This window comes from Lampris incognitus, chromosome 5 (genome assembly GCF_029633865.1).
Source record: "Lampris incognitus isolate fLamInc1 chromosome 5, fLamInc1.hap2, whole genome shotgun sequence".
Lineage (NCBI taxonomy): Eukaryota > Metazoa > Chordata > Actinopteri > Lampriformes > Lampridae > Lampris > Lampris incognitus.
Genome location: NC_079215.1, coordinates 42,378,631 through 42,406,244, shown reverse-complemented (window position 1 = coordinate 42,406,244; position 27,614 = coordinate 42,378,631). Strand labels below are relative to the sequence as shown.

Sequence of the window (27,614 nt, the reverse complement as noted above, 5' to 3'; positions counted from 1 at the left end):
AGGAACACAGTTAATGTGGACTGCCTTTTTTATAACCAACCAATAACAGGACAGTTTCTTGCTAAACAGGTAGCTGCCAGTTTGATTGGCTCCTCTGCCTCCATTGCTCAGGCCAGCACAAACAGCCTTCATTTTGCCATGACAAACCAAAACACATACAAATCAACACTGCTGGCATGGCATGTATCTTTTGATTTGTTTAACTTGATTTGATAACCAACATTTTATTTCAAAATGTAAGCAAAAAAAAGCGTTTTCGGTCGCCAAGTAGCGCAAAGGATGTTGTCATGGAGACAACGATGTGGATGGCATGTCCCATTTTTTGATATCATCTCCAGTACTTTTAACACCTCTACACATGGCTCGGGGTTCCTCTACCCGCCTTTCATCCACCATTCCTCCCCTTAATGCAGTTTGGTTCCCCAACTACGTACCTGTCCCAATTTGTAGTCCATGTTGCCCATTTCTCTCTCCGTGTTGATCTGAAGCAGCAGCTTCTCATGGCTGATCAGAGTACCTGCTGAAACAGAGGAACACACTGGTACAATAAGACCAAAATAGATCTCAGAGGTAGGGTGTTAGGGCAGCAGTGTTAGGTGATTGAGAAGTGTATATATATTTAAATAGAGGGTTGGTTTTTTTTTCGGAAACTTTCAATGGTGTTGATAAAAGTACTCGACAAATGAGGAGTGGAATATTAAGATAATTGTATAGCCAACTTGGCAGCTGGTGAGTGCGTGATGCACGAAACAGGCTTGTACTGCTATGAATTAAAGTTTTTTCCTACATCTACCTTAATATATATGTGTGTGTGTGTGTGTGTATGTGTGTGTTTGTGTGTGTGTGTGTGTGTGTGTGTGTGTGTGTGTGTGTGTGTGTGTGCCCTACCAGCGGAGGGAGCTGACAGTGAGGGTACAGGGTCCCAGGCGTGGTATGGGTGGTATGTGTGGACATTATCCCTCTTGGACACCAGGGCCTGAATCTCCCTCTCTACCTCACCCCTGATCACTGCCAACTTCCTGCCGAACCTTGACAAAAGCGGCAAGAAAACATGATAGTGTAATGAGATCATGTAACAAGAATCTTAATGTGCTTTTACCAATTCAAGGAGTGCCTGCTGACTTGCTTTACTATCAGAAAGTAGGCCACGCCATGCAGCCACAAATTAAACAACTGTGCTCTAATTCTGTGAAGCTTCTACAAACTGCAGTGAAATACTTGATTAAATTTACCTTGTATTAAAATATTCATGCATGTATTGACTCGTTTCCAACTGTGTGTGTATGCATGCTAACCTATACGTTTAAGGTAATTTGCCTGTGCATTTTAATCTAAGATATGGTGATGTTCACCTGATATGTACGTGTTATCCTAGAACACATGTGGTATTTCTTTTTGTGTGCACATTTACAAAAAATGGTCAAGTATGTTTCCCTATTAGATATGCATATCAGAGTGTGTGTGTGTGTCTGTCTGTCTGTATCCACCGTGTGTCCAGGGCTTTGAGGCTCTTGTTACGAGGTTGCTGTTCCAGACAGCTGACTGCGGGGTTGCCAGCAGCAGGCAGAGTCATGGCACTCAGCACCAGGCTGGTGATGGCCTGCACTGCCAACACATTCAACTGGGTACGCTCCAAGTCCTCCTAGGACAAGACGAGACACAAAATATGGGACACGACCAAAAGAAAAGGAAGAGATGGAGAACATGAGACAGACACAAGAATTAAGAGTGTGTGTGTGTGTGTGTGTGTGTTTGTTTGTTTTATGTGATTGTACGTGAATACATTTCTGATCTTTGTGAGAGGCTGTGTGGGTGTGCTTAAGTCATGTGATCAAGGTGTGTGAGAGTTTGTGTTCCTCAAATATTTGTCAAAGAGTTTTATGAACCTCCAGTGCCACCAACGTGTAATGGTGATGTGTGCAGTGGCCCTTTAAGTCACATTTAATTTGCACACAGCCCACATTACAGTTGGGATGTGTTCTGATCTGCCAGACTACCCCCTGACGTAGTGCCCCCAATATTGTGAGTGGGCCAGGTGGAAGTGCAATCCAAACAACATGCTCACATTGGTGAGCAAGGAACTTCACTTTCATGGAAACAGCGTCCTCCCCAGCTTATAGTTGTGTTGGGGCTTATTCTGAAGATTGCTGTGTATTCACTCAGATTTGCCAAGCTCTAACGAACCTCTCACACAATAGTAAATGGATGTTACAGACACAGTGGTGACAAAACAACTAATTTTTGTTGCATCTAAGACATGAAAATTACCCTCTCAGCAGAAGATTTTTACCATTGTTTTGTGTGAAAACCGAATTTTCTTGAGGTTAATGTTACTTTATTGGTCTCCATAAAGAAATTTGGCTTGGACACACCTATGGCATCTTACGCCCATACTCCTATTACATAGTTCTAATGGTCAAATATGTAAAAAAATAAAAAATAAAAACATTAAAATAGGACAAAGTAAATTAAAATAGATGAATGAGATACAGTAAAATTACAACATCTCATAATAGGACGGGATGAAATTACATAGACATCTTTGCACCCACATGCTTTCTATGCAGTGAAATCTGATCACAATACAGAGTTCAGTATGTATAGTGAAAAGAAACCAGCTGTAAATGCAAATGAGCATGATCACACACTGGTCATCATCCATTTACCAAATAGATACAGATCACATGTTAAAACCAGATGTAAATGGGGTCTTACATGTAGAATAAGGTATGGGTAAGTATGTGTGCATGTTTGTGAGTGTATTTACCTCCTGTTGTGTCTCCTCCTCCTGGTCCATCGTAATGGGTTGGGTGACCAGCACCCCCAACAGAGTGGCCCAGGTCTCCTCAAACTGAGTCCTGCTGCTCCAGCCTGAACACACAAAAGTTGTTCCATTTCAGGGTCGGTAGGATAAATCAGAATGTGACAAAGTGGGTGAGAACACACCATTTGTCCCATCATCTCAATCCTTACCAGGTGTTGGTTTTCCCCGGCCACAGTGGTGCAGCCCAAACTCAGGTGCTGCTGATTGACTCCAGTATTTAAACAGGTGATCTGAACTTGTTAGTTGGGTAGGACGTCAGGGTGTAGATGTGTGCACGCGATGTTAATCTAAGCTCAATTGTTATGAGTTGAGTTTTGTCCCATTAAGACGAGATAACTGTTCATTTGTTTGTTTGCTTTGTACATATTCTTTTGTTTCACTTGTACCTGTACCCTGTAAATAAATATTTAACAGAAACAGTTTAGCCACTCTGGTGAGGCTTCCCAACAGTTGGTGGCAGCGGCAGGATCCAGGCCGGTAGGGGGCAGTGAAGGAAATGCCGACCTGAGAAAATAAACTTTGAGCAACTGATGTGCCTTATGTTCATGATGTACTTGACCAGCACGGGGTAACAGTCAACTGTTAGATCAACTAGGTTATGCTGAGCTGTCCAGTCTTTGGCGACATCTGGTGCGGAAGCAGTCTGACCAGGGCGCCAGGACAGAGCAGGAAGGCAAGCAGCAGGAGCAGAGGTGGAATCAAGTCCAGCAGCGGTGTGCCCAGTTTCAGCAGGGGGTGCAGCAGGACCATCAGGAGTGTCTGCAGCTGCTGGAAGGTGCAGCAACCATCTCTAACCCCTCCACCGAGCTCAAGGCAGAGTACTCTGACAACCAAGCTATTTGGGGAGAGGCCTGATGCCCATCCAGTGGAGAACATTTCAGTCGAGTGAGGTTCCCTGACTGAAGAGGTCCAAGGATTCATGAAGAATGGAAGAGCCAGATGCCAGTGCAGTACATAAGCCAATGACTCTTTCCAAGGGCAGTAAGATACTTCATTGCTGAAAGGGTGCTCTAGCGGTTAAATGGGCTTTAGACATTTCGAAGTATGACCTTATTGGCAGAGACCTTGTTCTTGAGACTGATCATCATGCATTGCAGTGGATCCACAAAATGAAAGACACTAACATTTTAATTAGCAGATGGTATTTGTCTTGCAAGCTCTATTGTTTTCAGGTCCGGTAAAGACCAGGACACAAGAATGTCATTGCTGACTTCCTGTCCCGTGACTGAGGAATAACAGTCTTAACATGCCATTTGTTCCATCATCTCGATCATTACCAGGTGTTGGCTCTCCCTGCCACAGTGGTGGAGCCTAAACTCAGGTACTGCTGATTGACTCCAGGAGTATCTAAACAGTTGATTTGAAGTTGTTCGTTGGGTAGGACGTCAGGGTGTAGATGTGTGCATGTGATTATTAATTTAAGCTCAATTGTTATGAGTTGAAATTTGTTCGTTTGCTTTGTACATATTATTTTGTTTCACTGCTCACACCCTGTAAATAAATCACTTATTTGACAGCAACAGTTGAGTCTGCCTCCTACATTTTAGCCACTCTGGTCAGGCTTCCCCACACAGAACAAATACCATTCATGATGATTTCCCATATTGAACAATAACTTATGTACACTGGCTGTACATATGATGTTCACTGAGTTTATGTATTTAATCGCCCTCTAATCAGGCTCTGAGGTTACACCAAGTACACAGACTGTATACAGCAAAATAAAGCAGACAAGAATGAACCCCACAAGTAACAGCTTACTTGGTATGCTTAAGCATGTGCGTGTTTGTATGTACCAAGCGTGTTGATGCGATACAGGAACTCTCTGAAGACATCTTTCTCCTGGAGGAAGTCGACAGGAATCTCCGGCAGCGCTGTGCCGAACTCGCCTCCTGGCTGAGGGGACCAACCCAGCTTCCAAACCTACAGAAAGTACACACAATTTGCCATGAATGTATATCCAGCAATGTATGGATCATTAAAATAAAATGCACCCAGGTAACAGGTGTATATCAAAAGGATAGCACTGTATAAATTAGTGGTTCTAAATCAGGCCCTCAGGTGCAACCTGTACTGCTGGTTTTCTATTCTATCAGCAGTTCAATACATTAACCTGTTGTTATGGGTCTAAAACCTCACTGGCTGGAATAACTGGAACAACCGGTGAATGTAATTTATTACCTGCTAGAACAGATAACCAGCAGTACTGGTACCTGACAAGATTTAGAACCACTAGTATAATCAATAACACATGTGCATACATCTATAAACAACATGCATACAAATTCCCATGTAAACACACAAAATGTCTCAGTACCATGGGTATAACTTCTTTTACACACACATACGCACACAATGAACCTACCAGTGGAGGGACTCGGGTATAGCTGTTGACCAGCGGGAGTCGGGACAGGCTGATAACAATGTTGCACAGTGTCGGCGTGAGGAAAGCAGGGATTCCACTGTTGCTATGGTGACCCACTGCAAGGACACTCCGCAGGCCCTCCACCAGCTCTGCCATGATCTCGCATGCCCGCCGCTCACACATGTCTAACAACACACCCAGAGGACACCATAACACTGTACTAATTGAAAAATCACATTAATTTGCAGGAATGCTCCATAATGACCAGAAAACATATTAATGGTCTAATATTTTACTCTTAACTTAAAGAGAGAGAAATATAACACTGTTGTCTGGGCTCAGTTTGACTGCACTATTTTCTGTGCAGTGCTACTATGTGTATGGTGACACTTATTCTCCTGAACTTCTCAGATCACGACTCACTATCAGCCTGCGTTGAGTCCACTTGATCTCCCTCGGATTCTCTCTGTGCTTCAGCTCTCTTCCTCTCTGGATGCAGAAGCTGATCTCCAGGACTCACAGCCACTGGGAGACACAAAGCCACAGACAGGGATACAGTGACCAGGAGTGAAATTAATAACAGGAACCTCAAGGAATCCTACAAGGTAGCACAAAGTCATAGAATACAAAAATTGCATGACTGGAAACACCTCCCTACCTCTTGCCTGAGGAAGATCTGATTGATCGAAATGTTGCCGAATAAATAAGTATTGGGAGCATTTCAGTGTGCAAACGTCACTCCTTTGTTCTGTTCTGCAATTTTTGTCTTTAACCTAAATATTTTTTCTAGATGTGCACATACTTGGTTCCTGTAACACCTCCTTACCTGCGACGATGATGAGGCGCAGACAGTGGATGAGGGAGCAGGTGTATGTGGTGTACTGAGGGGTGGAGAGCTTGTTCCAGACGCAGGGTTGTTGCAAGGCCAAGCAGAGGCAGGAGAGGGCCCACTGGAGGTCCACACTGAGGGGCACTGAGTCCTGAAGCAGGCGCCACACTACCACCTGGTCAACAACATGGAGACAAAGGGATAGAGAAAGAAACGGGGTAGACAAGGTAATGAGGGAACATGCAAAAGAGCAGAAATAAATATTTGTTGATACCATACAATAATTATATGCAAACTGCAGTCAGAGAAACTTTTACTGACAAACATATTTAATCAAGTAAGATACAAATTAATGGCTACATTTAAAACTGACATGTTATGATGGGAAAAATCATAATTACAAAATTAATTGACAGAGAATGTAAATTTTTGAAATAGTTATATAGCACATTTATCAAAACGTGGTTTCGAAGGTGCATTTTTTTTAGTCCCCCCCCCCCTTTTCTCCCCAGTTGCACTTGGCCAATTACCCCACTCTTCTGAGCAATCTTGGTCACTGTTCCACCCCCCCCCCAGCTGATCTGGGGAGGGCTGCAGACTACCACATGCTTCCTCCAATACATGTGGAGTCGCCAGCCGCTTCTTTTCACCTAACAGTGAGGAGTTTCATCAGGGGGACATAGCGCGTGGGAGGATCACACTATTCCCCCCCAGTTCCCTCTTCCCCTTGAACAGGCGCCTCAACCGATCTGACCAGAGGAGGCGCTAGTGCAGCAACCAGGACACATACCCACATCCGGCTTCCCACCCGCAGACACAGCCAATTGTGTCTGTAGGGACGCCCGACCAAGCCAGAGGTAACACAGGGATTCAAATCAGCAATCCCCATGTTGGTAGGCAATGGAATAGATCCGCCAAGCCACCCAGACACCCAGAAGGTGCATTTTTAACAAAAAAGTATTAGTAAAAGTAGTAAAAGTAGTAGTAGTAGATTTTTAACAAAAAAGTATTTTCCTCAATTTTTTCATCTTTATGAAAAAATTAAGTATTATATACAAAAATACCAATTATCTTTTTGCTTGTTCAGCTACAAGTGAGATTGATCCATCAAGTTAAACATGAAAATAAGAGAATTACAGGTCATTTTAACATAGGTTGTCCTACCTCAGTGGCAGTGCAAGTGAACGTGGTGATGAGGTGTTCCTTGTCGAAGGGGATATGCAGCGAGGATGGCAGCTGGCCTAAGCTCAGCAAATACTGGGCCACAGCTCTGCAGAGTGACAGCACCCTGGAATAGAAAGCTGGCTCACCTGCAACACAGCAAAGCAGATGATTCCAATAATTAATTTTAATCAACTCTGCGTTTACGTGGACACAACATATTTAATGTTACGTCTTTAGAGCAGTCATCCCTAAAATTTTGCTTTATTTTATCCATTTGAAATGCAATGACAATTTTGTTGGACAATCAATCAACATTACTGTGGAATAATGTCCCACTGTAGTAGAAGCCAGAGAGTAATAAGCCCATTGTGAGTGATTTTCTCAGACTACAAGATGTAGCAGCCTGTACGAAAGTTTCCATTCAATTGTTATGCGAATTCTAAGCGATGTTTTCTGAAGTTGCAGAAAATAAAATACGGATCAGTTTAGTTTCCATCAGATCAATTTACGCGAATAAAGCCGTTAATGTAGTTTTGTGTGTCCTACATCATATGCCCATATTCCAACACCCACAACAAAGATGGACCAGTTAAGATGAACAAACAGCCAATTATGTGAATAAATTCTATTCAAATTTCATTTTATAATTCGGCAAGTGCACTGCATGAGCCTTTTCGGTAAAGGCGAGAAGCCCCTCAAGTGAGCTTGAAAACTTTTTTGCGATATTTGGGATTTTTTTTTCTTCAAAATTTGCCATTTCCATTCAGCATTTTCCAACACGTCCAATTTCACAAAAATTGGCCTGATTGAAATCCCACTGTTCTTCTACAATTATATTGATTTTATGTCTGACAGAAGAATTGTCACATTGGCATCAACCTTTTTTGCTGCAGCAGTGGTTTCTAACATATACGTGCTGGCTGCTGCAGTAGTGTTCATCCAACTTGGTCAAAAAAATTCAACAGCATTAGCGGAGACTGGAGAGCATCTCCAACCATGGTAAAGATGACTGTTAGCGTTACATAACCTGAATACATGGTCCAGATGGATGAAATAATTTTTGAATCTGTTAATGGAGAAATGTTACAGACTGCAGCTTTAAAAACAACAACATACAAGTTTTGCAGTGATTGTTTTAGGGTCAAGCTTACCTTACCGTACTGTTAATTGACATGAAATACAACGTATGACTACATATGAGCATAGATTTGAACCCTGTTTGCCAAAACGGAATTTCATCTTTTCATTGAACTTAACCACGTACATACTATCCTTGACTCAGCTAAATCCAGTCTTAGAAGGATGAAATCTTTTTTTCCTTTTTCCAGTGAATTCACTGACTGCCTAACATTGGTTCCTCATGTATTTTAAACTGTGTCAGTTCTCCAAATTCTACTAGAATACACAAAAATCTATGACAGTTTTAAAATGGTAGACACTTAACACACTCCCCTGAAATGAATTGAGGTTTACCATCCTGCCTGTGGGTACCTCAAGTGCAGTTGTTTGGGGTGGGAAGCATTTCTCAATAAACTTTCCCAACCTACATTTTTTTCGCCAAACTGAAATAGGACTTACACATATTTTGACTTCTGGGCAACCAGTGTCCCATTTAGAAATGGATAATACGTTAATACATTATGAGAACTTGGTACATTACTGTACAATTTACTGTAAGGGCACTCAAGTAACTGAGTGAGTTATAATGGAAATCCCAATCAATCTACAGTTCAACACTACAGTCTCACCATAGATGTCGGCCAGTTTATCCCAGTATGGCTGGGATTGGGACGGCGGCAAGAAGGACTGATGTGAGACAGGCAGTGAATGCATGATCCCGGCAAGCTGGTCCATGGTCACATGCATCGCTGTCTCCAATAGCAAGGACCCTTGACCCCGTGTCAGACGCTGCACTCCCATGCTCAGGCATGGGCAAAGCAAACTTAAGTTGAACTCCTGAGGAAAAAGCAGTGAGAGATGTGTGTGTGGTTTTTTTTAAATGGTGTGAATGCAGAGCAAAATATGGCCACGCAATCTGGAGCATAAAAGAGTCAAAATCTTTGTGTGCGTCCCTAAAAGTTTATGCACGCATGTGTGGCTCACTTTGCAGCTCATGATGCTGGAGAGGTCTGAGGGAGGTAGTTTAGTCAGGAGCTCAGTTGTCTCCAAGAGCGACCCGTCACCACGGAGACAACACTGAGACTTCACCAGAGCCACATACCATTCCTGGAGGAAGACACAAAAAGCAATTTCACCTTCATGTTTGCACCAAAATATTTGTGAGGGCATCTATTAAAGCTGCATTAAGCAATTTCTGACTGTTAAGAGGGCAGATGGTAAGGCTACAAAGATTTTGAAATAGTTTTCCCAAGAAGCCCATCTATGGTGGCCACACTATAACAACAGCACATGCTTGCAATCCCTTTTTTTTCAGCAGGACCGTGCTTGTAGAGAGCAGAAGTAAGCGCGATAGACTACGCCTGCAGCCATACCAACATCTACCCTGGCTCTGCCGAATGACAGAAGCTTAGCAGGTATGGGCTTAGCTATTACTTTGATGGGAGAACTTCCAGGAAAACTGAGTTGCTGCTGGAAGTGGTGTTGGTGGGCAGTAGGGGGCAGTCTTCCATCTGGTCCTAAAAAAACAACAACAACAAAAACAATGCCCCAGCGCAGTGAGGGGCCACTGTGCTGTAGGAGATGCCGTCCTTTGGATGAGACGGTAAAACCAAGATTCTGACTTACTGTGGTCATTAAAGATCCCATGGGACTTATTGAAAAGAGTAGGGGGTTCTCCGGCATACTGGCAAAATTCCCAACCTGGCTCTCTCCATCTGACCACCTAATCATCCCCCCATGTAATTGGCTCAGTGATTCCTCCCTCGCCACCTCAAGCTTGTGTGGTGAGCATTTTGGCGCAAAATGGCTGCCGTGCATCACCCAGATGGGTGCTACACACTGCTGGTGGTTGAGGCGAGTTTCATATAGCGTAAAACGCTATATGAATATAATCCATTATTATTCATGATTATTATTAGTATTATTATTATTAATAAGTCTAGCGAGGAGGTAATAATGAAAGTGGCAATCTTGAAGATTCTCACTTAAATAAATGTCGGTTAAGTTGCAATCTTTTGTCGAACAACATGACAAAATAACGATTCAGCCTATCAGTTACTGATCAATGCCCTTGCATTCGCAGCAATACAGAGAAATACAAGCAACATTCCTGCCAAAAATCCCAGGCGTCGCACAGGTGGTTAAGTGTTTTGCTGTAAATCTTCACTCAAACCACAAATTCAGCGCCTTGTCCAATGAACATTTGTCATGAGCACCGAGAAACATATCATTACAATATGTTCTCTGGTAATTATAGAGTATCACTTTACAATAAGGCATACTTTATGAATGGTTTATGAGCAGTTACTAATTTCTTTATTAATTCATAATAAAATAAGTAATAACATGTTATAATGCACTAAAGACTTTTTGGATTGCGACTGGTTGGAAGCCCACATTTTATTATTAATATGAACAGGTCTCCATCGACAGTCTCTTAAAAACCACGTGACTGGTGAGGACTACTGATCTACATTCTTGGCATGTAGCATATAAATAACACATCTTAAACTGTTTTGCAATGAATATGTAAAAGTCGATTTTTGCGCAGTATTGATGGCAACTACAATTACAATGGTTAGAGACCCAGGACACATACACAGGTGTTTTCAGTTGAGTTGGCTGATTAAATGTCTTCTCAGGTCTGTATGGGTGTGTACACTGTGATTGAATTCTCCCTGACTCTCCTCTCTTGTTAGTTTTGTTGCACCTGTTAGGAGGGACAACTTACCCTATTGGTTCCTTTGAGTACATGGTACAAGCTGGTCTCATCTTGTACCATACATAGCCCCACTCAACCTCAACCTCTGAAGGGGTATAATCAGCCATAGTAACCAAAAACACCTGTGCACGTGGGTCTTTAAATTTAGGGTTAAAGTCAGGTAGTGGCTAAGCTCAGGGTTAAGGACAGGTCGTAGTTAGCAAGGCTACCAGATAGTAAGTACAGTTCATAAGTGGATAGTACCAGATAGTATGGCTCGATCCCAGGACCTTCTTGCTGTCAGGTGACCGCGCTAACCACTGCACCACCATGCCGCCTACTAGCTCCATCTAATCATATGATTTCCAGGAGAGTGTATATAGAGATTATCCCCACATGGGCTTCCACCTTGGCAACCCAATTTGTTTTAATCAATGCGTAACCACATGTTGTAACTGATTTAACACACTAATAACTTATCAGGAATCAGGAACCCTTTGTCATTTCATTCTATGCACTTGCGTACATGAAATGAAATGAAATGCCGTTTCCCCCAGCCCACAGCAGTACAACACAAAGAAAAAAAACACACCCAAAAACCACAAGAACACACATATCCAAACTAACATACATATCAAAACCAAACAAAAAATCACTGTCCAAGGGAACGAATGCCAGCCAGGATGAATGTCGGAACCGCCGATCTGCATGGGCTAGCAGTTAACTTAGCCCGCCCCGCTTCCGCATCCCACCAGAATGCCCCCGGCACCTCCTCCTCGGGCACAGCTCCAGGCAGGGGCTGTGTTCCCCGGGTCCACCGGACGAAGCAGACCAAGCTCTCGCCAGCTGATACAGCGGCAGCTCTCCCAACCAGACACCCTCGACACACTCCTCACGATAACATCAAAAACACCATAATCAATGCCAGGTGAGGCTATCGCCAGACCGCCCTCGGTGTTATCGGAGCTGTCGGTCTGCATTGGGCTAGCAGTTAGGTTAGCCTGCCCCGCTCTCCCAGCCAATCCAGTGCCAGCTCTCCCAGCCATCAAACGAAGACAAAACTTAGACGCAGACGTGGGCAAAGACACTGCATGGATGGCACTGGGTGAGGCTGCCACAAATGTAAATTCGCGTCATCATCTTACGACACCGGCACTGGGTAAGGCCACTGCAAACGCAAATTTGCAGCCATCCTCCCATACACAGAACTTATAAGTCATAAGTAACTGCTTATAAACCTTTATCTTGTGTGCCTTAATGTTTAGCGCTACCGCTAACCTTTAGTGAACGCTGAAAGGTCTAGATGCCAAGACAAACCTGTCCCACAGGCAGACACCTTGTCTTTCTATTCGACCTCACCTTATCAGCAATGACCAGCGCAGGGGCTGGAGGTGGATCGCCATCCAGCGGGTGTGGTGTCACGGGAGGGGCAGGAGTACTGGTCCCTTCTGCAACGGTGGCTCGGAACCTGTCCAGCAGGGAGTAGAACCTCTGATGCCTGGAATTAGAAAAGGGGGACAGACGTAAGGGAACTGACATAAACATTTACATTACTGAAATCACATGATGTCCTTCAACGGCACACAAATGCTGTAAGTCAGCATGGAGCAGCCAGAAAATTCAAGAGAGAGGGAAGGGACCCCCCCCCAATTACACACAGAGGAGGACATTTACTTGATAGATACCACATGAGAGATTGCCATCAATGCTATCATTGCACTTGTGTGTTCGATACAAGTACAAGCCAGCAAAACAAGACTCACATCCACATCCAAAATCATGTATTACCAGTCCCACCCTCTTCAAGACTTTTAACTTCTTTAAGATTTTTATGTATCTCATTTTACACAACTTGTTTTTCTTCCACTGTTGCGTCTTGTTGCCATTTAGATTCTGTTACCAAACTCAGACTGTCACCTTGGTTTATGTAGTTTAGGTGTTTTGAAATTAGAAGAGGCTGCTTAGTTACTATGTGGTAAATTTGCATAAACCCCATAGTTTCTTTTTTTTTTAATCCATCCATCCATTATCTAAACCCCTTATCCTGCTCTCAGGGTTGCTGAAGCCTATCCCAGCAGTCACTGGGCAGCAGGTGGGGAGACATCCTGGACAGGCCGCCAAGCCATCACAAGGTGCACGCACACACACGCACACACACACACACACAAATACAGACAATTTAGTACGGCTGATTCACCTGACCTACATGTCTTTGGACTGTGGGAGGAAACGGGAGCACCCGGAGGAAACACACGCAGAGAACATGCAAACTCCACACAGAGGACAACCCGGGACAACCCCCAAGGTTGGACTACCCTGGGGCTTGAACCCAGGACCTTCTTGCTGTGAGGCAACCGCACTAACCACTGCACCACCATGCCGCCCTTTTAATCCCTTCGACACAAATGTTTGTTTTCATGTGCTATGTTCTATCACTTTTCACAGAATGTTAATACCATCCAAATAAACTAGCTAAAAATTAGTCATCACCAAGCTGCAGTAAATCTCTTGGGACATCACTGATGATGTGTGATACCTCTGAGCCAGGCCACTGGTCTGGAGGTACTCCTGGATCCTGTCCAGTTCCTCCACTGGCAGCTGGGCTATACTGTTCTGGAAGGGAGAGAGAGATGTAAGACATGGTCAATATTGAGTTCTAGTTTGTTCTTCCTGTCTGCCAATGCAGAACAGGTGGAGTATTTATATCAACAGAGTCACCTCTGACCTGGGATGATATAGGCCAAACCCCTCCCTATAAAGTCTCCCATCATCACAAAGTATGTTGGTTTTTATCCTCTCACGGGTACTTCATTAATATAGGTCAAATCTAACTAGTAAATAGCGATGGCTGTTTGTTGGTAGCCCTGCAACCATACAGCCAGAGCTCCGATTTTATCCTCCAAGGGCTTTGATTGGCCAACCACAGCAACCCTTTCCTACTAGCTATCAGATTGGCGTTTTCACAGGGATCTTCAGCAGCTACTAGTAGGCTAACAGAGGAATGGAAGCTTAGTGCTCAAACATTGTTTACCTGCAAATCTTAGGGAAAACATCAATCTTCCAAATTCATACCACACACGTTTGTGTAGGAGCATGCCTGCCCCACACCAACTGCATAAGGTATGAGGTGTCCGTTAAGCCCATATATTGCATCTACATTGATATAAAATCAATTAGTTAAGAGAGAAGCAAGCACACATACCCCTCATGAATGTGCACACCCACATCCATCCACCTTGTAGGGTTGGGTGCCGAACTCGATACTTTTAAGGGTATCGACTGAATTACGTCGGTACTACTGAGTACCTATTCACATTAGATCAATCAGTGCCAAATTCTGGTACCTTGAGAACGGGTTGTGTTGTGAATTAAAATAAATATTGATAAGATTCCTTAGGAGCCTTTTGAAAAATCCCTCCTAGTTTACTGCTTTTTGCAAGTGCGCATCTGTGTTAGAGAGTATATATTAGAGATGAACCAAGACTCCTCCCCTAAACCTACAGCTTGTTCAAGTCAGGGCAATGGCAAGCCGAAAACTGTGAGACTTTTCCCAACTTGATGCAGACAACACTCGCTGCAGTATTTGTGATGCGAAATGTAAAGCCAACTTATTTTTCCCATGGCAGCAGCGCCATGGGCTATGTGTCACAAACTGTGGTCACTCACTCATGGATAACCTGAGAGGGACGCTTAGTATGCACACTTGTTATCAAAATGCCTCGGAATAATAATAATCTAACTAATACAAATGTACAATTGTAACTACATATTCAACTGGTGTATACTGGTTACAATTATTGCTGTTATTGTTGTGGTTGTAACACAGGTATATAATATAGTATGTAGTTGTGAGATGGATGGTAGGTGAATATATAGTGTATATTTTTGGTACACAAGATAAAATAGTGTGATATAGTGAGTGGGCGTATATAGCATTGTATATGGGCATGATAGGTTGTGGAGTTGTGGTATGGTATAGTGTATGGGCAATATAGTATATAAGCAATATGGTATAATATGGTATAATATATGAGCATAGGTTGTTGATTACTCAACCATAACAAAACTCTGTATAGTACCGGCACACCTGTCATGCATATATGCTTGCCTCCAATGTTTTCTTGTCGTTTCATTTATTTCTTGTTTTTTCTTTTCTTGTTTTGTGCGAGTGATGTCTTCAAGTGCTAGAAGCTGCTGTGTACAGGAGTCAAATTCCTCATGTGCATAGGCACACTTGGCCAATAAAGTTGATTCTGATTCTGAAAAATGGAAGGAGTCTCTGTCTGTCTGTCTGTCTGTCTGTCTGTCTGTCTGTCTTTTCTTCGATTTTCTCAGCAACCGTTCATCCAACTGACTTCACACCTGGCAGGTGTGCCATGGGTATGGACAGTTTCATGCTTGTTTACTCTTTTTTTACAACTGAAATTAAATTTTTATCATTACAGAGAGAGTAACAGAGAGAAGATACCGGTACTGAATTCCAGGTGTGAATGGTACCCAACCCAATCCTACCTACCTGTAGTGTCTCTGCTAGCAGCATCTCCACCCGGCGGCAGGCCAGTGTGTCCACCATGCGGGCCAGCACCCTGAAGGGTGTATTAAGCAACTTGTCCACATACAGCATCAGCAGGGAGCCAGACTGACTCAGGTGGATGCCTTCCAGACATTGCAGGCTCTTCTTCAACATGGTAGGCTATGAGGTAGGAGAGGAGAGGGAATAGAAAGACAAGGATAAAGGAGGGGTGGGGGGACAAGAAGAAAACAGGGAGGCAGTGAAAAGATTGTATGGGGGGTGTGATAGAGAGGGAAGAAAAAAGGAGTGGAACAAAAGAGAAAGGGGGAAGGGATGGCGCAAAGGAGGGAAAGAGGTGGAGGGGGAAGGAAGAGGAGAGTTATGAGGGAAGAGGGCGGTAGAGAGAGAAGGAAGTCAAAGAATGAAGGATGGTTTTAGTTCATCATTCAAAAAACGAATCGTATCACAAAGAGTTGAAGCTGCTTCCTCTGGCATACATGTCAACCTAAATGGATTCAGAGCTTAAAAGGAATGTACTCCTACAATAGCTGAGGGGTGGCCAAGAAGATTAAATGAAAGGCTCAAACAAACAGGCCATTGAGGACTGCGTTCCCATGGGAGTGATAAGAGCTGCAGAAAAAGAAAACACTACTTTCCACTAAGAATGGTGGCTAGCTAGATAGGAAGCTCAAGAAGAGTATTCTCACAGTTGTGAGGTTGTCACAGCGGGACTGGATGGCCTGGATGAACAGGCCACTGGCGGCAGAGTTGCGGTGTACAGCACTGATGAAGTCCTGCACCGGAGGCTCATGGGAAAGGCTGATTAGGTCTCGCACGTGATTGACGATGAGCCAGGTCAGATGCTCAGAATCATGGAGGTTCTGACACTGCAGATACACACAGAGAGGGGTTAAAATGGTACACGTGAATTCCTAACTGTTGCTTTGACCATATGAGGGATGGAAAATGAAGTGAAAGACTGGAACTAAAAACAGTTGTTTTCAAAAGAGGAAGGAATTAGTAAATAACATGTTTACAAAGTGATCCAAGCACATTCTCTAAACTCTGACCTGACAATTATCTTGCTGACCCTGTAAAGAGATATTCTTTGGAACAAGCGTACACTCTGGTTCACTCTGGCTACCTTTGTAAAATGTAATAGCAGCTCTTAAAATAAATAATAAACAATAAAACTGAAAGAAACCATTTCAAGTTACAATTCCGGAGATTGTCATTCCCCCCACGCCTTTTCTCCCCAATTGCACTTGGCCAATTACCCCACTCTTAAAAGCCGTCCCAGTCGCTGCTCCACCCCCTCTGCTGATCCGAGGAGGGCTGCAGACTACCACATACCTCCTCCGATACATGTGGAGTCGCCAGCTGCTTCTTTTCACCTGACAGTGAAGAGTTTCCCCAGGGGGACGTGGTGCGTGAAAGGCTCACGCTATTCCCCTGAGTCCCCCTCCCCCCGAACAGGCACCACAACCAACCAGAGGAGGTGCTAGTGCAGAGACCAGGACACATAACCACATCTGGCTTCCCACCTGCAGACATGGCCTATTGTCTGTAGGGACACCCGACAAAGTCGGAGGTAGCACGGGGATTCGAACTGGCGATCCCCGTGCTGGAAGGCAACGGAATAGACCTCCACGCTACCCAGAGACCGAATTTTGGTTAACATTTAAATTTTAAAGTCACAGCTGTTGTATGTTTTGGTTTTTTTTTAAGACATATGTGACTCAGTTAAGAATTTAGAATAAAAACTATTTTATATAATCTCTTTGACAGAATATATTCCTACAATCTCACCACATAATCGCAAAAGAGGATGAGGGCCCCCCTGCGTGCGATCTCTCTGTTGACCATGGCCAATCCAGACTCAGGCTTCTCCTCCTCACCCTCCCCTGAGGAGTGAGGGCTCAACAGCTTAGTGCATGACAGGCTGTGTCTCCTGGAGTGAGGAACCAAAGAGAAAGAGATGCAGGAACAGAGTGACGAGAGGCAACATATTTGCTGGGTTAAACATATGCAGTGGAGTGAACAAATGATCAGAGAGACTGTCCTTTGACTCAAGGACCAATATTAAAAGGCATATATCTGCCCTTCTAGTGTCTTCCCGCAAGATACTAAAATCCTGTTAGCTCTAGGAGTATTACTCCCTAGTTGGCACTACGCTGTAACCACCTTAAAAAATGAGAGTAATATCCTCAGAGGGAGGAAGGGAGGTGAAAAGGGAACCTTATTCTGTATGAATCAATAATGATCACGCTGCATTTTTGCCCTTTTGTAGAGACATGCAAAGCCAAATACCATTCAACAAATAGATATACTGCCCCAAATGAGATCTGAACCCATAACTTTAGCAAGACGCATACCTTGCTCTTCATTTTGTGCTGTTGGACAGGGAGGAATTGGGACAGAAGGCAGCAGAAAAGAGCAGGAAGAGTGTGTGTGCCAGTGTGTTCCCCTCACAGCCCCTATCTTTACCTGGGTGTTTGGTGTACCTCAGCCCACCAGGAGTAGTTGGTGTAATTGATGATGAGCAAGACTTGGCACCAGAGCAGCACCAAGGAAGGATGGGTGGTGGTCAGGCCCTGCACCATGCCATTGAGGCCCTCCAGAGGGTAGAAAGAGCCAGCCTCTGGGGAGGCCTGGCTACCAGCAGCCTCCCCCTTCAGGAGGCGGCTGGCTGCAGCTGTGATCCTACGGAACATTCCTGGGGTTTAAAAAAAAAAAAAGCTCACGAAAATATTCAGAATAAGTTTAAAATGTGGTTATTGTTATATAAAGCAGCTGCCTGAAAGGCTCCATTATGGTCAGTAAATGATGTGTGTTATGGATGCAATTAATTCTAAGATATCATTTTATACATTTTAAGACTTTAATTTAGAGCTACTCTTAACAGGAACATCTCAAATAGAAAAAAAAGTAATATTCACTCAAAATAGTACAATTCACATTTTCCCTTTCAATTCGTTTACACGTTTGGTTAACTTAAAAGAAAGGATTCTAGATTTGATTTTTCAATCTGTTTTTAATGATTTCACAAGCGAGGTGAATAGTTTTTTTTTTTTTAATTTATTTCTGATTTTTCCCTTTTTTTCTCCCAATTTAGTGGCCAATTGATCCCTATTTTAATTCAAACACCCACCCTCGTATTGCATGCATTCGCCAACTGCATCTCTCCGGCCGGCAGTCTCGAAGGAGACGCCTCCCCACTTTCGTGACAAGGCGAATCCAAGCCGAACCACTGTTTTTCCGACACACACAGAGACGCATTCACATGACGAACACAAGCCGACTCCGCCCCCCTCCCGAAGACAGCGTTGCCAATGATTGCTGCTTCATCGAGTCCGGCCATAGTCGGATCTGACGAGACCGGGGCGCGAACCCCAGTCCCCAGTGGGCAACTGCATCGACACCAAGCCGATGCTTAGACCCGAGGTGAATAGTTTAAGTCATTTCCTGAGCTAATGCTGATATTTTACAGCCTGAATTCTGTTTTAGAGAATCTCAATCGTGAAAGTTCTATTACTAAAGTTTTTTTTTCCATTTCTAATAATGAATACCCATCATTTCCAAAAGCAGCTCTCAAATTGCAAATGCCACCCAGAATGTGACTATTAATGTAGACTGTGCTGTGAGTGTGTTCATATGCTCTCACCACTCTTGAAGATGTGTATGAGACACATGAGCAGTGTACCCAGCTGCTGGCAGTAGAAAGTGTGCTGCTGTTCAGTCATATCAACCTTAACCTGTCTAGAGGAAATGTCATCCAGCAACACTCCAACTAGCTGGAGCAGGAACCTAGAGAGAAAAAAGTGGGGAATCCGCAAGGGTGAGTGAGAAGAGGAAGAAAGTGGGGCAAGAGAGAGAGAAAGAAAGTAGCGCAATAAACAAAAGGGAGAGAGGGAAAGGGATAAGAAGGAGAGTATTTGTGTGGGTGGGGGTGAAGGAAAGAATGGATTGAACAGGGTTTAGTGTCAGAGGATATAAGGTGAAAATCAGTGACAGAGAAAGATGAGAAAGGTGGGCGGACTGAAAATTGTCCATTCTTGCCTCATGACATTAAGTTGTCAAAACTCTAGTTAAAAAAAAAAGAAGTAAGAATACACTCGATAACCCAGCAACCCTGTCCTCTTATTTACCTGGCTAAGGTCTCCTCGGGCAAGGCTTTCGACACCTCGCCGTTGGGCTCGTGACTACCAAGGGAGTCGATGGATGGGTCATGGGGGGAGGGGCTCTGCTGATGGAGCTGGTGGATGGTGTGGCAGGAGAGGAAATGAGGCGAGAGGGAGAGCTCGTGGACGCGAGACAGGACGATGTCTTCAGTGGACTGGGAAATCAAAACCCTGAGCACGGCCAGGATACCCGACACCCACAGTTGGACTGTGGCTACTGACACCTGGGGGGGGCAGAAGTTTATCTTTTAAGACTTTTCCACTCAGTCAGTCAGTCATAGCACGTTGTATAAACAGAAGCAATGCAATGCGCTTTACATAAGAACAAATACAAAAGTACATGAAAAAAAAAACACATGGAGCAAGAAAGATGCATAGAATAACAGCATAAAACATAAACATATAATGTCAAGAATTCACACTGGACTGTCACTGTAAATTTTAAAGTGTTTCACCGCTGATCAGATTGGCTTCTTCAGTTTTCATTTCATGCATGTCATGTACAATCAGATGAGAAGTGAAACATTTTGAAATCTACAGGGACAGTCCAGTAAATGTTCTTACTCTGTTTTGACATATATTCCTGAATGACGAGTACAAATCTAAATCAGACAAACATAAATACTAAAACAATTGTAAAAGGATTAATGCAAACCCTGATAAGAGAGGGGTCAAGTGCATGTATGTATGTATGCAAGTGTGCTCATGTGCAGTGGCAAGGCAGGATACACAACCAAGGTAGGGGATGAGGAGGGAAGGCTGGGATTGATCCTAATTGGATACGGCTCATGGTTCAAAGAGGAGTGGAGTAAAGGTCTGAGTGCATGAATGTGTGATTAATTGTGGAGTAGGGGACAAATGCACATGTATGACAGGATAAAAACTAAAATGACTTGAACACAAGATATTTATATGACATTATTGTCATTTGTGTGTCTCACCATGGTGGCTGGGGTAGTAAACATGCTCTTGAGCAGCATGTCTACAGGCCTGAGTGAGGAGGGAGCCACAGTCTCAAACAGAGTATTCAAGACTCCCAACGCCTCAGGGGAGTCCAGGTGCATCTACAGAGACACAGCACACACTTCAGTACGAATACACAGTACACTACAGTACACACTTCAATACTTACATGATACAAATATTTTACCATTTCAAATGGACCTATTTCAGTTGAATGTTCCATCCATCTAACCCTTATCCGAACCGCTTATCCTGCTCTCAGGGTCGCGGGGATGCTGGAGCCTATCCCAGCAGTCATTGGGCGGCAGGCGGGAAGACACCCTGGACAGGCCGCCAGGCCATCACACAGGGCCGACATACATACATACACACACACACACATTCATACCTAGGGGCAATTTAGTACAGTTGATTCCCCTGACCTACATGTCTTTGGACTATGGGAGGAAACCCACGCAGACACGGAGAGAACATGCAAACTCCACACAGAGGACAACCCAGGAAGACCCCCAAGTTTGGACTACCCCGGGGCTCGAACCCAGGACCTTCTTGCTGTGAGGCGACCACGCTAACCACTGTGCCACCATGCTGCCTCAGTTATTCATCACTTGCAAAAAAAAAAAAACACACACATTATTACCTGCTGCTTGGCAATCATGGGCAGTATGATGTCAGCGATCTGTCGGGATAATCTCTTCCACTTGTCTTCATTCTCCTTGTGGCACTGCTGCAAGACCAGGATGAACATCTCGAGCACCTAGAAAATATGTGTACGTAGATAAAGAGTGGGATGGGGGAAAAATAGCTCTCAATGTCTGGGCTCTGTGCAAGCTGGTTTGTACTTGTCTGCCTCTAAGTGTGTTTTTAAACACACCTGGTGGTGCTGTATGAGTCTCAGCAGCATGGAGACCACCACCTCTTTCTGTGTGTCCAGCTCCTTTCCTGCATCTGCCTTGTTGGAGCCTCTCAATACAAACAGATCGTGGACGATTGGCTGCAGGGCTGGGATGGCTAAAGAGGGAGGGAGGGAAATTGTCATTCTTTGTTCATTTATGGTTGTGTTGTGTTGGTATTTGGACACTTGCAAGGTCTAAAGTAACTCATAAGAATAAAAGGATAAGGAAAATTAGGCCTCAAGTATATTTTGCCAGTCCTTTGAAAAAAGGGTCTTTGCTAGAGTAATGAGGTTAGGATGGGGGAGGTAAGGTATGGAAAATTAGGCTTTCAGAATGTATGCAAGTGGAATGTGCTTTCAAGTACAGCGCTAAAAAAAAAAGAATAAATAACGTGTTTGCACTATTCCCCCCCTCCTCTTTTTCTCCCCAATTGCATCCGGCCAATTACCCCACTCTTCCGGGCTGTCGCGGTCACTGCTCCACCCCCTCTGCCAATCCAGGGAGGGCTAGAGACTACCACATGCGTCCTCCGATACATGTGGAGTCGCCAGCCACTTCACCTGACAGTGAGGAGTTTCACCAGGAAGACATAACACATTGGGAGGACCACGTTATTCCCCCCAGTTCCCCCTCCCCCTGAACAGGCACCCTGATTGACCAGAGGAGGCGCTAGTGCAGCAACCAGGAAACATACCCATATCCGGCTTCCCACCTGCAGACACGGCCAATTGTGTCTGTAGGGACACCCGACCAAGCTGGAGACAACACAGGGGCTCAAACCCATGTTGGCAAGCAACAAAATAGACCGCCACACCACCTGGATGCCCGTGTTTGCGCCATTTATGTGCGAGTTTCTCCCCTGTTCCTCTCACCATGTGTGACAGCTTTCCTGCCACTGGCCATGATGCCGTCACACAGCTGGATGATCTTGGGAATGCTTATGATCTGCTTGGAATGGTAACGCTCATAGGACAGCAGCACAAGAAAGAAGAAGATATTGGGAACAATAGCCTCTGAATCCCTGTAAGGGAATAGACAACAGGCATGGCAGAGTTCATATCAGCCTTGTGGACATCAAGTAGTTTCGAAAAACTGTTGATCTAGTGAATCTATAATGAGAGAAGGTAACTCACCTGAATTGGCCCACTTCGATGTACTCAAACTGCTTTAGAACAAAGCCAATAAACACCTGAAATATGGACACGATTAAGCAACTGAACCTAATCACATAAATCAAGTGTGCATGCACAAGTAAGCATGATTCCATGTTTAACCTGATCCGAGTCCAGCAGGCAGTAGTTGACCCGGAGCTGTACTAGCTGGGCTAGCAGATCCAGGACCTGTCTCTGAAGGGCCACAGAGGTGCTGGTGGTATACTGCTTCAGAGCCTTGATCACTAGTGGCTCAAACAGACGGATGTGGTTGTGGATAGCATTCTGAGGAAAATAACCAAGGTTTGAGTTCTATGCAGAATGGTGGGAACTCACTCCATGAAATGAATAGAAATTTGATCAAACATCAGTCTTTTTAATAAAATATTAATTAAGTATAATACCTTTGTCAAAGTAAATGCTAATTTGCTATTTACATTTTCCTTCACCTAACTCTGAGGAGGAGCAAAAGGAGATCGTGTGTGTGGTACCTTGTCCCCTCTGTGTCGTGTCACATTGGTGATGCTAGACCTTAGTTGGTTGGAAACTTTCTGCATCACATCAAACCAACTGAGAGCACATAAAAATGATAACCGTTCAGTGTCTGTGTTGTTCTTGTGCACATTTGGTTATGAGCATGGTTATACACATTTGTGGATGCTTGTGATTGTGTCTGTCTTGTGTAACCACTATAACCTACCCAGAGGCATCCTGCTCTTGTTCCGCCTGCACCATGTTGCGGAGGCTGGCATCTGCGAGGGCCTGGGTGAAGTGCGTGTAGGGAGCCATGAAGCAGTAATGGTAGAGGCCCGGTCGCAGGCTTGATGAGCCCAGACGGAGGGCCTTGCCCTGGGAGCGGCTGGGCCCACTGAGGGCTCCCTCATATTGGGATGCCAGGTTAGTGCCAAACAGGGTTTTCAACAACTAAAGGGAAAAAATATGCTGGAGTAAATTGAAGCATGATCAAAGTACAACAGAGCTGATGCTGCTCCTAGCTGTGGGAGGCAACCGCAGCAAATAGGTTTAAATTACCTAATTTATTGTAATAGGACACACCAATTTAATCTCAAATAAGATCCACATAGGACTCCATTAGTGTATGCAAATTAGTTGCTGGACTGGTGACCTGTCCATGGTGTCTCCCTGCCTTCTATCCATTGCCTACTGGGATAGGCTCTGGCCCTCCAGCAACCTTGTACTGGATTAAGCATCAATAATTATCAATTATATATATAATTGTATATATTATATTTATATTAAAATGGACTGATGAAAATTAAGTCCCTTTTACATCTTTTCCTTGCATCGTGCTTCCAATCAAGCTCCACAATTGTCATCTCACTACACTGATGATATCAAACCCTTTAACCCCTGGTCCCCACCACATCAGAAGCAGGAGAAGTGGCTGGATAACCTAGTTGTTAGTTAGGTCAATTCCCCCATCCTTGATTGTGTCACCCAATCCCAATTGCTTTAAAGACAAGTTCAAGTTTCAATTTATTGTCATATACATATAAAAAGTACCATCCATCCATTATCTTAACCGTTTATCCTGCTCTCAGGGTCACAGGGATGCTGGAGCCTATTCCAGCAGTCATTGGACAGCTGGTGGGGAGACCCCCTGGACAGGCCACCAAGCCATCACAGGCCCCCGACACACACACACACACCCATTCATTCCTAGGGACAATTTAGTACGGCCAATTCACCTGACTTACATGTCTTTGGACTGTGGGAGGAAACTGGAGCCCCCGGAGGAAACCCAAGCAGATTCGGGGAGAACATGCAAACTCCACACAGAGGACGACCCAGGATAACCCAATGTTGGACTACCCTGGAGCTCAAACCCAGGACCTTCTTGCTGTGAGGCGACTGTGCTAACCACCGTGCCGTCCAAATATATATATATACACTACCGTTCAAAAGTTTGGGATCACCCAAACAATTTTGTGTTTTCCATGAAAAGTCACACTTATTCACCACCATATGTTGTGAAATGAATAGAAAATAGAGTCAAGACATTGACAAGGTTAGAAATAATGATTTGTATTTGAAATAAGATTTTTTTTACATCAAACTTTGCTTTCGTCAAAGAATCCTCCATTTGCAGCAATTACAGCATTGCAGACCTTTGGCATTCTAGCTGTTAATTTGTTGAGGTAATCTGGAGAAATTGCACCCCACGCTTCCAGAAGCAGCTCCCACAAGTTGGATTGGTTGGATGGGCACTTCTTTGAGCAGATTGAGTTTCTGGAGCATCACATTTGTGGGGTCAATTAAACGCTCAAAATGGCCAGAAAAAGAGAACTTTCATCTGAAACTCGACAGTCTATTCTTGTTCTTAGAAATGAAGGCTATTCCATGCGAGAAATTGCTAAGAAATTGAAGATTTCCTACACCGGTGTGTACTACTCCCTTCAGAGGACAGCACAAACAGGCTCTAACCAGAGTAGAAAAAGAAGTGGGAGGCCGCGTTGCACAACTGAGCAAGAAGATAAGTACATTAGAGTCTCTAGTTTGAGAAACAGACGCCTCACAGGTCCCCAACTGGCATCTTCATTAAATAGTACCTGTTAGAGCCTGTTTGTGCTGTCCTCTGAAGGGAGTAGTACACACTGGTGTAGGAAATCTTCAATTTCTTAGCAATTTCTCGCATGGAATAGCCTTCATTTCTAAGAACAAGAATAGACTGTCGAGTTTCAGATGAAAGTTCTCTTTTTCTGGCCATTTTGAGCGTTTAATTGACCCCACAAATGTGATGCTCCAGAAACTCAATCTGCTCAAAGAAGTGCCCATCCAACCAATCCAACTTGTGGGAGCTGCTTCTGGAAGCGTGGGGTGCAATTTCTCCAGATTACCTCAACAAATTAGCAGCTAGAATGCCAAAGGTCTGCAATGCTGTAATTGCTGCAAATGGAGGATTCTTTGACGAAAGCAAAGTTTGATGTAAAAAAAATCTTATTTCAAATACAAATCATTATTTCTAACCTTGTCAATGTCTTGACTCTATTTTCTATTCATTTCACAACATATGGTGGTGAATAAGTGTGACTTTTCATGGAAAACACAAAATTGTTTGGGTGATCCCAAACTTTTGAACGGTAGTGTATGTGTGTGTGTGTATATATATATATATATACACACACACACACACACACACACAGACACACACACACACACACACACATACAATCCAACAGTCCAACACTTAGTAGCAGCATGTAAAATATTAGCTGGGAAAGCGTACACTGAAAGGCATAACAACGTGGCTGGAATAGTGTACAGGAATATTTGTACTGAACACACACTGGAAGTCTCCAGGTCCAAATGAGAGACACCACCAAAGGTGGTTGAGAAAGGCAGAGCTAAGATCCTGTGGGACTTCAAGTTCAAGACTGACAAGCAGGTGCTGGCTAACCAACCAGACATTGTGGTGGTCAACAAGGAACAGAAGACAGCAGTAGTGACTGATATAGCAATCCCAAGTGATGGCAACATCAGGAAGAAAGAGCATGAGAAGCTAGAGAAATACCAAGGGCTGAAGCAAGAACTAGATCAGATGTGGAAGGTGAAATCCACGGTAGTCCCAGTGGTAATAGGAGCACTAGGGGCTATGACCCCCAAACTGGGAAAGTGGCTCCAACAGATTGCAGCAACAACATCTAGGGTCTCTGTCCAAAAGAGTGTGGTCCTAGGGACAGCTAAGATACTGCGCAGAACCCTCAAACTCTCAAGCCTCTGGTAGAAGGAGATTTTATATATATAAAAAAAGAAATAATAAATACTAACAAAAACAATAAATAAAAAATCAGAAGTCCCACAAAATAATAAATAACTGAAGTTATGTAAGACGCCTACTGTTCATTATTGTGACCGCCTGGGGGTAAAAACTGTCTTTGAGGTGGCTGGTCCGAGCTCTGATGCTTTGTAAGCATGGTCCTGAGGGAAGGAGTGAGAACAGACCTGTTCCTATAATTTCTGAAGCCATTTTTACTATGCTCCTCAGTTGTTTGTGGTCCTGTTCAGTCAGGTTGCAAAACCAAACCTGTATGCTTCCAGTAAGGATGCTCTCTATGGTAATCTGATAGAAATTGGCAATTTTTTGTTTTTTTAACTACTTTATTAATCCCCGTGGGGCAATTCTTTTACTGCATTTAACCCATCCTAGCTGTGTAGCTAGGAGCAGTGGGAAGCCACCATGCAGTGCCTAGGGACCAACTCCAGTTTGTCTTGCCATACCTCGGTCAGGGGCACAGACAAGAGTATTAACCCTAATATGCATGTCTTTCTGATGGTGGGGGAAACAGAGCACCCGAAGAAAGCCCACCGCAGACACGGGGAGAACATGCAAACTCTATAAAGAGGACGACCTGGGATGACCCCCAAGGTTGGACAACCCTGGGGTTCGAACCCAGGACCTTCTTGCTGTGAGGTGACAAGCGCTAACCACTGCGCCGCCATTTTTGTGGACATTGTGAATATTTTTTAGACATCTCAGAAAGAATAGTGCCTGTTGTGCCTTCTTAATGATACAACTAATGTTTAGAGACCAGGAGAGGGAGTCTGAGATCTGAATGCCTAAAAATCTGAAATTCTTCACAATTTCAACAGGGACACCATTGATGTTACAAACTGGCATCTGAACTGTTTTGGACTTCCTAAAATCATCAATTATCTCCTTTGTTTTCTCAAAATTTAGAGCAAGGTTGTTATCTTGACACCATATTGATAGGTCCCTCACCTTCTTCCTATAGGCATCTTCATTGTTGTCATTTATCAGTCCAATTACTGTAGTGTCATATGCGCATTTCACAATGCTGTTATGGCAACATAGTCAAGGGACTAAGGCAACAACCCTGCGGTGCTCCTGTGTTGAGAACTATGATATGATAGAACACACTGACTTGC

General features: G+C 43.9%; 1 protein-coding gene across 1 annotated transcript in view; it reads right to left on the bottom strand.

Moving 5' to 3' along the window:
- Positions 1–27,614, bottom strand: part of htt (huntingtin) — an 84,212-nt gene that overhangs the window by 22,177 nt on the left and 34,421 nt on the right. Inside the window, exons 30-56 of the mRNA XM_056279908.1 lie at positions 23,407–23,630; positions 23,198–23,276; positions 22,830–22,991; positions 22,689–22,744; positions 22,428–22,576; positions 21,534–21,670; positions 21,300–21,416; positions 20,638–20,760; positions 19,664–19,920; positions 19,180–19,322; positions 18,003–18,231; positions 17,325–17,466; positions 16,223–16,402; positions 15,519–15,695; positions 13,539–13,615; positions 12,362–12,500; positions 9,286–9,408; positions 8,931–9,138; positions 7,183–7,328; positions 6,016–6,193; positions 5,613–5,714; positions 5,190–5,374; positions 4,621–4,747; positions 2,768–2,871; positions 1,488–1,642; positions 889–1,028; positions 435–517 (exon numbers count right to left, since the gene is read on the bottom strand). Of these exons, the coding sequence (XP_056135883.1) occupies positions 435–517; positions 889–1,028; positions 1,488–1,642; positions 2,768–2,871; positions 4,621–4,747; positions 5,190–5,374; positions 5,613–5,714; positions 6,016–6,193; positions 7,183–7,328; positions 8,931–9,138; positions 9,286–9,408; positions 12,362–12,500; positions 13,539–13,615; positions 15,519–15,695; positions 16,223–16,402; positions 17,325–17,466; positions 18,003–18,231; positions 19,180–19,322; positions 19,664–19,920; positions 20,638–20,760; positions 21,300–21,416; positions 21,534–21,670; positions 22,428–22,576; positions 22,689–22,744; positions 22,830–22,991; positions 23,198–23,276; positions 23,407–23,630 (3,942 nt within the window). The remainder of the gene's footprint in view (positions 1–434; positions 518–888; positions 1,029–1,487; positions 1,643–2,767; positions 2,872–4,620; positions 4,748–5,189; positions 5,375–5,612; positions 5,715–6,015; positions 6,194–7,182; positions 7,329–8,930; positions 9,139–9,285; positions 9,409–12,361; positions 12,501–13,538; positions 13,616–15,518; positions 15,696–16,222; positions 16,403–17,324; positions 17,467–18,002; positions 18,232–19,179; positions 19,323–19,663; positions 19,921–20,637; positions 20,761–21,299; positions 21,417–21,533; positions 21,671–22,427; positions 22,577–22,688; positions 22,745–22,829; positions 22,992–23,197; positions 23,277–23,406; positions 23,631–27,614) is intronic.